Source organism: Vombatus ursinus, unplaced genomic scaffold (assembly GCF_900497805.2).
Source record: "Vombatus ursinus unplaced genomic scaffold, bare-nosed wombat genome assembly UNPS02014942.1, whole genome shotgun sequence".
Lineage (NCBI taxonomy): Eukaryota > Metazoa > Chordata > Mammalia > Diprotodontia > Vombatidae > Vombatus > Vombatus ursinus.
The window spans coordinates 2,724,390-2,734,539 of record NW_020954720.1 but is presented as its reverse complement, the minus strand read 5'-3'; the positions used below and the strand labels follow the sequence as shown (position 1 = coordinate 2,734,539).

Sequence of the window (10,150 nt, the reverse complement as noted above, 5' to 3'; positions counted from 1 at the left end):
GGGGGGGGGGGGGGGGGGGGGGGGGGGGGGAGAGTATACAAAGGCCCTTAAAATGTAAAACAGAAGAGTTTATCTTTCATCTTATATGTACCAGACAATCACAAGGAGTCTGGAAGTTTACTAAAGCAGGAGAATATCATGGTCACACTTGAACTTTAGAAATATTACTCTGGAAGCATGTGGAAGGTGGACTGGAGAAGAGACTGAAGAGGCAAGAAGATCTATTAAAGGAGATCATTTCAATATACAACCAAGAGGTAATGGAAGCCTGAATTACAGCAGAGGCTGTGTGAGTGGAGAGAAAGGGATAGATATAAGAGACACAAGAAATAGAGTATAGACAAAAGACTTAGCAAGTGATTAGATATGTGAGATGAGTGATTCATTCATCTTAGTGAATGGACAGATTGTAGCTCTTGATAATAACAGGGAAATCTGTAGGAGGAAAGGATTTGGGAAAACAGATGAATTCTGCTTTACACACATGGATTGAGATTATCCAATCAAAATGTCCAACAGGCAACTGCTGATGTTAGACTGAAACTTAGGAAAGATTAGGGATTAATACTGATTGGGTGGTGGGCAGGTGGGTAGGTAGATAAAAGCTAAGTAGATAATATTAATAATTTATGCATGACACATATGGAAATTTACTATTCACAATCATACCATATGAAGTAAAGTGACCTTACTTTTTTAGAGTATCAATTCGTATGTAATGACAAAAGGCCATATTTAACATCAAACATTAAACTGGACCCCAGTACTATAACATTCTTAATGTAATACTGTTCCTTTAAAAAAGCCTCAAATTTCACAAATTTGAAATGCTTCAATGTTGAAAAAAAAATTTTAACTTTGCTGTTATAACCTGTTCTGAAAAATGTCCCATTTTCTGTAAAGTCTTTGTAATTGAAAATGTAAAAATTTTAACTTATGGGATATTCATGCCTTTCTAAGTACCAGCTGCATTAAGTGGCTGCTTTGGAAATAGTATGTTCAAATTAAAGTAACATGAACTAGCATAAATCAGTGTTAGCAACATACCGAAATAACCGTCACAGTCACAAAAGATTTATAGTACAATCTCAAACTACAGCATAATGTGAAATGTAGAAACAATTACATGTTCAATGACATCTGCACATGAGTTGTGTGATATTAAAGTCCCCAGGTATAAATTTTAAATCTGTACATATAAATTTATGATAAATGTGAAAGATTCCATGCTTATTAAAATGCAGCTCTGGAGTTTTTTTTAGTCCCGGGTCTCATCACAATGTCACACAACTGGAATTTTTAAGATGTACTTATAAATGACATTTAGGTTCAAGAACAACTTGCAATCTTTTGAAGAAATGACTACTACATGAAAATGTAACATTTTATAGTAAAGCATCTTACCTTATTTTCAGGCTAAAACATAAACTCTCATAAAACAAGCCTTTTTCCCCATTGGAAAATCTAAAAGGGTTACTGAAACTTTCTACAAAATAAACTCTCATAAATTCTTACTATACTTATTTATATTTTCCCACTTATATTTACTAATTCACATTTATGTAACACTTTAAAGTTTGCCAAGTTCTTTCCTCACAATTATCTCTGTGGCCATTTTACGAATTAAGAAATTGAGGCTCAGAATTTATGTGATTTGCCCTTAGTCACACAGCAAGCCAGTGTTGTGTTTCAGATCTTGTACTGACTCCAAATCTAGTTCTCATTCCACACTGCCTCTCTGTTACAAAAGTATAGCCAAAAATCTTTTTTTTTTAACACCACATTATATAATACATTGACTTTGCTATCATTGTCATGACTTGGGTTTCAAAGCATAAAGATGCCTAAAACTATGAAATAATCTTCCAAATAAGCTTCTAAGACGTTTCTTCTTTAAGCATGAATTTGATCCAAAATTTAATATGGTAAATACTATACTCACTTTAAGGTAAAAGAGAATCGTGCAACACAAAATCTATACTGCAAACCATTTTACATAAAAGTTTTGTTACTCAACACTTTTATCAGCTAGAAAGTTCTAAAAACCAGCACTTTTCATATCCTCCCACTGAAATCTAATATCCAAGAAACTTCTACTGATTTTCAATCACATTACCAACATTTCAATAAATACTTCACATAACTACAAAGTTAGGCTTCTCTCTGATGATTCTTAACAGATCAATCCTATAAAGAAAAATAAAGTTATCTCCCAAAAATTTAACACACATAGAAAAGTAGATAACTTTAAAACTCCACCAGAAATTAAATGTTACTTTAAAATAAAGCTTAAATGGAAATGTAAGAAACTAGAAAATCTCTCTCCCCCCCCCCAAAACAAAAACAAAATGAAATGTAAATGTATTTGTTATTATAGGGTTAAGGCAGTGATGGAAGTGCAGTTCCTGAACAGAATAAATTTAGATTAGTTAATTTGGTTTCTCTCATCATATCAAAATTTCAGTTTTTATAGGTTAATGGCAGCAAAACTGTAAGCTCAGAAATTCTTGGGACATGGCAAAGCAATAGCATGGGAGAGGAAGAATGAACTGGACTTGTAGTCAAATAACTTAATTACTACAACTATTTAATTTCAAAGACAAGTCACAGCCTCAGTTTCCTTATCTACATCATGAGGAATTTATGGTCATTTCCAACTCAAATACTCTATTTGTAATCATTCCCTTCTCTGGCCATGGCCCTTAATGCTTCCTTCTTGCCCCTTCAGGCCCAAAACCTGATGTTTTCTCCTGGGCTTTACTCTCCTCCAATACTAAGGATTCTGGAGGCCAATTCAGATATTCTTGTCTGCTTATTTATTCTACTTATGGACAAAAAAACAAAAAACAAAAAACAAAAAAACTAAGATGTATCTTAATGCTATTTAATTCAACTACTTTTGGACTAATCAGCACCCTCAATATGATAAATATATGTGTAGAGATAATCAATACAACTCTACCACAAATGTTTTGATATATTTGAACATCAAATATCTTATGTGTATGCCACTTATTCAAGAACTCTGAATTATCAAGAGCATGACCATAAACAAAGAAATTTCCCTTCTAAAGGAAAAGACTACCACACCCACTAAAAAGAGGGCAGGGCAGAGAATTCTAGTCTCTGAGGCTCAATGGAAATTTGATTCTGACTACTGTAGGCTAATGTGAGATCACAGTGTAGAAATCAGTGACCAAACAGCCAGAAAAGGTTAACTACTTCCTGCCTAGGTGGGCAACTTTACAACTATGCCTTTAATATAATCCCCTGGGGTGAAAAGATGGCACAAAGGAGTGATTAAAAAGGACAAAGTAGAGAAGATATTCTTTGATTCAGTTTTTAAAGGCATCTTTATGTAATAAATGAGACAGCATGGATAAATCTGGCTTAGGAACCAGGCAGATCTGAGTTCAAATCTTGCCCATAACACACAGTGGCAGTGTGACCAAGGGCAAGTCCTTTAACCCTAAGAGAAGGTGCCAATCAACAACTAATATAAGGAATTTTCTAATCTACAAGTTTTTGATACCAAAGAAATCTCAGATTCAGTCCCTATACTATATAACAAGTAGCTTTATACCATGTACTTCAGTAACTTCTAATATGGAAATATCCTTAGGTAAAACCAATTTTCAGCTATGTCAAGCCAAGGTAATATGGATTTATTAAGTACCCACTATGTGGTAAGTACTGTGAAGCTTTTGGAGAGAGTAAGAAAAGCAAAAACAATTCCTGATCTCAAGGAGTTGATGATCTAATGAGGGAGACAACATGCAAACAACTATGCACAAACAAGATATATACAAGATAAACTAGAGATAATCCCACAGGGAAGGTACTACTAGCCTACATTAAGGGACACTGAGAAAGGTACCCTGCAGAAAGGGAAGTTTTAACTGAGGCTTGAAGGAAGTCAAGAGATAAATTAGGAAGGGAGAGAATCCCAAGCATGTTTGAAAGCCAAAAGACTAGAAAGGTAGGAAGGGTTCAGGTTATGAAGGACTTTGAAATTTCATCTATTTAAATTTGTTTTCAATCTTGAAATACTATTCAACCACATGATAATAATGGAATAAAATCAGTTATCTAGAGTCCTTGTCCTATCAGAACAGATTAAACAGATTATTAAACAGATACATTTTCTACTGTCCTTGAAAATACATTGATTATGTCTTCAATGGGGGCAAAAAGAATCTAACTTTTTATACTTAATAAAGGTATCTTTAAAAAGCGTGGTGTTGTTCTTTCATGTTCATTTCTGCCCCCATTTTTCCAAGTGATTGAAATGAAATCCTCACCTTAGATTTTAAGCAGGTATATATTGTTATATTTACATTTGCCTGCAATTATCACTTTTATTGTTACTTTTATTGCAACTGTGTACATATTTTCAATTTTTAAAGAATTATCTTCCATGCTAATCTTGGTCCTTTTTTTTACTAATACAAATCATTTCTATGTGCCTGTTTTATTAGTTTTGTCCATAATGAAAATTTTATAAAATTCCATAAACCTAAGAAGAAAAGCAAGAACAATATTATAACTGAGGAGGTTAACAGAATATTGCACAAGCAAAACTTCCACATTTTGTTAGAGACATCTTGATAAAATTCAATGAACGTTTATACTGAATGTTTACAACAGAATTTTCTAGATGATGAGGGGATACATTTAGACACCATCAAGGAGCCTAAAATCTAGTGGTGGAGGGAGGGGGAAGGGACAGAAGAATAAGATAAACACACAATAAATACAATACAGGATGTTAAAGAGTTCATATGAGGGATAAAGACCACCATAAAATTTCAAGATATAGTAGTTTAATTCTGGGCTCAAAGCAAGTGGACCAATAGACCAACCCATTTAAAAAATTTACAGTAAGGTCTAACCAAATATAGGAAAAGGACACTATTTTAACCTTTTGTACAATGAATGCAACACATCACCACACCCTAAGTTTACTTCTTAAAATGAAACTACATCATGCAAATGGAAAAAAAAAAAAAAGCACATGCAAATAAAATTAGTTTAGGTTTATTACCTCATCTTCCTGGCTATCCTCACTATGCCCCAAGGAGCTACACTTTCTCCATCCAACAATGCCTCAAAACTACAGCACCAACTCATTCCTCGCTAGATTAGCACTGACAGAAATGGGTAAAGTTAATACAAAATCAAAACAATATTCTATTTCTTATGTGACTTATAAAAAAAATTACAAATGAAAAAATTTTCTCTTGTAAAACTTCGATGTCTTAAAATAATCTGTGGAAAGTAGGAACCTATAACAGAAACAAGACAATTAAAAGCTTTCTGTAAATTACAGCAAATAATTCATGATAATTACTAAAACTCACTTTACAATACAAAATGTTAATCAAATTGGGTCAGAACAATTTTATTTTCACAATATGAAATACTGACAAGAAACAGTATACTGGGGAATCCATTAGACAAATTTAAATGGCCACTACAGTTCTCTTTTATCTAAGATGCAATGTAATCACAGGGAGGATATATTTGTTGTTATGTGTATGTATATGTAGTTACCATCTGAAAATGATCTAGGTTTTCTAATACAAACCTGACTATATTATACACAAATGGAGGTGTGGGGGAGGGAGAGTGTTAAAATAAGGTAGTGGTAGTTCAAAAGCAGGCATCTATATTTTGCTACTGTCCAAAAGAAATACTCATTTCCAAAATACTTCTTCCTGCAACAGTTAAACGTTATTCTTTCATATTTTCCTCTTCTTTTCTATTCTATTATGATGTGATAAGGGGGAAAAACTGCTCAAACTTTAGTCTTTTGTTCATTAAACATTCTAAATGAAAAGTAGGAAAAGAATATACTTGGATTTTCCCAAATGGTAAATTTTATAACATAATGAATAGACGAACTAACTTGCTTTATCTCCTGTCTTCTGATATTCTTTGAAAGCATGACAATGAAAACGTGTAAACTGTAACTGTTCTACATTCCACTAAAACTCATAAGTAATGTGTGTGACTGAAAACTTAAGAAGGAACAATCTAAAAGGACAGTGCAATGAAGACAGACTGAAATTTTAGTCAATGTGAGAGAAAATTTGACTTAAATACAAATATATGCCCTTTAGGGAAAAATAAAAAGTAAAACAATGCAATTTTTAAAATTGTTACCTAAACTAGTATTACTTTCCAATAGACATAATTAGGCATACTCAAAGCAAAAAACATACAAAGACATATATCATCTCTATTTTAAAAAGCCTTTCATGAAATTCAATATTCACAAAAGCTAGCATTTTATGTAATGGAGAAACACTAAAAATTTTATCAATGAAAAAAGAATAAAGCAAACCATTCCTCCTCTTCATCAGTTATTTGAGAGAGTTTTGAACATGCTAGTAATGACAAAAAGATAAAGAATCAAAGGCATACACATAGGCATAGGCCAAAAGGAAATAAACTATCCAAACTTTACACATGATGGTTTGCTTATAAAATCCTAGAGAACCTACAAAAAAAAGGCATAAAATAGTTTCAGTGAAGTAGTGTGATAGAAGATAAGCTCACAAAAATCCTTTCCCATAGGTCTACAGAAGAACCCTAAGTCTGGACCAAAGGATGAAGATTACAATTAGAATACCAGGAGGCTGCCCTTGACTATTGTGGCTCTTACTCTGGAGACCAGGCTAATTCTAATGGTCTGGAATCCAGACTCTGGATGAACCTTTCATATATCCATCAAGAATCAAATTTGATGTGTCACCAAGTACTCTCTGGTCAGGTCCTCCCCATGGTAAGTTCTCTAGCAGAGCTCCTGGGACCCACTGGGAAACTGGACCCCAACCCAGTTGGGATCAATCAACTGCTACCAACCCAGCCTCAGACACTTGACCCTAGTTGTGTGACCTTGGGCAAGTCACTTAACCCCGATTGCCTCACCCCCCCCCAAAAAAAGCTGAAAACTATTTAAGACCACACTGAATATATTATATACAATAACACCTTTATGGTTTAGTGAACCAAACCTGTAATTTCATTGGTATAGGGAACTCCTTATCCAAATGCTCAATACACCAATTGCAAATAAGCACTTAATCTGCATTTTGTCATCTCAGAAAGCTGCCACATGGGGTACCTTGAAGTTGAGTGAACCAGCTCAGGATATACAAATCGTATTTTCACAGGCAGGACCTAAACCTAAGTCTTCCTTACTCCAGGGCCAGCTGTATTTATCCCTATTATCACCATAATACTTCTCTATAAACTACACAGGCCAAGTAAAACTATCATATTTCTAACTGAACACTACTTATAAAATGGAATCATTACCAACTATTTGTCTAGTAACCACAACCTAAACTATTATTCAATATATATGTCCCTATGATAAAAATAGTTCTATGGGCTAAACTAACAATCAAATTAACCAAAACACCAGAAAGTGGAAGAGTTAAGAAGACTGTTTTCATGATTTTTTTTTAATGTATAAGGTTAATATTTACCATAGCAAACAGCTGATTTTTAAAAGTGGGGCAAAACCAATCAATAAATAAGCTAACTGAAATACTGCATTTTTTTGTTGGAGAGGCCTGAAGGTTTCCAGTACAGAGAGTCTATCCACTGATGTTAATTTAATTGCTCTCTTCCAAATGTTATCCATTAATAGGTGGGAAGTGGGAAGGTATTATTGTTGTTATTGTTTGTCCTTTGTTCTGGAAGAGGACCAGACATCAGGGAGGTGATGCCATGCCAAAATTCAAGTGAATTGAATTTTAAGTGAAGGAGGGCTGTGTGAAGTCACCAGCCTCACTTTCTCCTCCAGAGCCTACTGGGTCCAGTGGCATCATATAGATCAGGATAACTGAAGAGACCCTGGATGCAGGAGAGATCTTGGCCTTTTTAAGCTAAGGTCTTTCCCAGGTCTCAGTGTGTCTGAGGCAACGCCCATCCAGTGATTAAGGTTAGGTGCAAAATGAAGTGGGAAGTGGGAAGGTGGACTGAGAAAAAAAGCACTGTTTTAAGAATTGATTGATAATGGATAAAGTTTTTTGGGCTAAAAAGGGTGTGGTAGAGAATATAGAACTGGACTTGGGAGTCAGAAGATTTGAGTTCAAATTCTGCTTGTGATACTTGTTTACTGTGTGACCTATAAGTAAGTCACTTAATCTCTCTGGTCAATTTCTTCACCTACAAAATGATAAGATTGGATTGATGACCTCTAACATCTCTTCCAACTCTTAAATCTATACTCCTATGAAATCCTGCTTTGGACACTTACTATGTGACCTTGGGCAAATTATTTAATTTCTTTCAGCCTCAGTTTTCTCATCTATAAAATGGAGATAATAGTTCCAACATCACAAAGTTGTTGCAAGGATCAAAATCAATTATCGTATAAAAAGCATTTCACAAACTTTAAAGTGACACGTGTCAGGAATGATAATTGTTTAATGATACTATTTTGTTGTTATGATGCATTTCATCTGCTACCTATCAAAAAGTAGGTATTTACTAAGCTGTCAACAACGTTTATCTCAGGTAAGAAAGTTTTTTCCAGAGCCTCTTAAATATAAATTTTCAACTAATCAAAGAACTGTATGAATTATATATTCATCTTCTGGTTCTGTTTTAAATCGTTGGACTAAATTGAACAAAGTCACAAATTCAGAAAACATATTAGATAAAGAGACATTCTTCAAAAGATAAGTGATGAAAGGACAGGAACAGTTTTCAAAGGAAATACAAACAATAAACCAAAAGATTTTTAAATATTCCAAGTAACTAATAAAAAAAATAAAAATGGGGGGGGGGCAGCTAGGTGGCACAGTGGATAGAACACCAGCTCTGGAGTCAGGAAGACCTGAGTTCAAATCCGGCCTCAGACACTTGACACTTAATAGCTGTGTGACCCTGGGCAAGTCACTTAACCCCATAGCTAGCCCCCTCCCCAAAAAGATAAAAAAAAAAAATAAAAATAAAATGAAAATAACTGAGGATTAATGCCACACCCATTAAATTGGCAAAAATGACAAAAAGAGAGTCTATACTGGAGGAACTATGGCAAGAAAAACAGACTAATAAAGGGTTGTTAGAAGTGTGAATCAGTTCAACTATTCTGGAAAACATGGGAAACATGCAAAAATAATTAACTGTTCACACCTTGTACCCCAAAATCTCACTATTCAGCATGCACCTTAGGAAAGTCAATGATGGTGAGGTCATATACATATCAAAATATTCGTAAGTATCACACATTTTGTGGTAGTAAAAAAGAATTGGATATTTGGTTTCTGTCATTTGTCATTTGGATAAACGATGGTATGCATATTATGGAATTATTCTACTTTAACAAATGACAAGTATGAGGAATTCAGAAAAACATGGGAAGGGTTCATATGATCTTAGGCAGAGAGAAAAAAGTAGAACCAAGGGAAGAGTTCAGTCTAGGAGCTCTCAATTCTTTTGTTTTTTCTGTCATGGACCTCACTTTAGCAGTCTGGTGAAGCCTATGCACTCCTTAGAATAATGTTTTAGATACAAAAAATAAAGTATGCAAGATATGAAGGAAAAAATTATATTGAAATACAGTTATCAAAAAAAATTTTTTTAAACAAGTTCATGGACCCTAGATCAAGAATCTGGTTTGGACAACAAAAGTATACAATGCAAATAGGAAAAAACAAAACAAAACACAACTGTATGGCAGCTAAATTCAGATTCAATGCAATCCCCAATCTTGGTCCAAGAAAGTAGATAACAAAACCTAGTTTCATCTTCTTGGGAAGAAAAGCTATGGGACTATGAGTGCAGAATATTCCATATGTTCTCAGAGAAAACTGCCGTATCTGTTTGTTTTGTTCAACTATTTTCTTTGTTACAAAGGTAGAATCTATCACAGGGCAGAAAGATAGTGTACTATTTGGAAAATATGGTAGTTCTAAAAAATAAGGCACCTGTAATACTTTCAAAACGGATTTTTCAAATGGTTAAAGTATTGTTGGACTTACTGCTTCTGCTTCTGCTCTTGTCTTGAATGTAATTACCGCGTGAAGAGAGGAGTCATCAATCTGACAATCTTCAATTTCACCATATTGCTTTAAAAAAAAAAGTCTCCATTTAAATGCTTATGCAATTTAAAATATCAAACATTATTAAA

General features: G+C 34.0%; 1 protein-coding gene across 9 annotated transcripts in view; it reads right to left on the bottom strand.

Annotated features, from left to right (window-relative positions):
- Window positions 1-10,150, bottom strand: part of RBM26 (RNA binding motif protein 26) — a 98,722-nt gene that overhangs the window by 2,848 nt on the left and 85,724 nt on the right. For all 9 annotated transcript variants that reach the window (XM_027844528.1, XM_027844532.1, XM_027844529.1 and 6 more), the window contains one exon: window positions 10,002-10,088. In XM_027844528.1, the coding sequence (XP_027700329.1) occupies window positions 10,002-10,088 (87 nt within the window). The remainder of the gene's footprint in view (window positions 1-10,001; window positions 10,089-10,150) is intronic.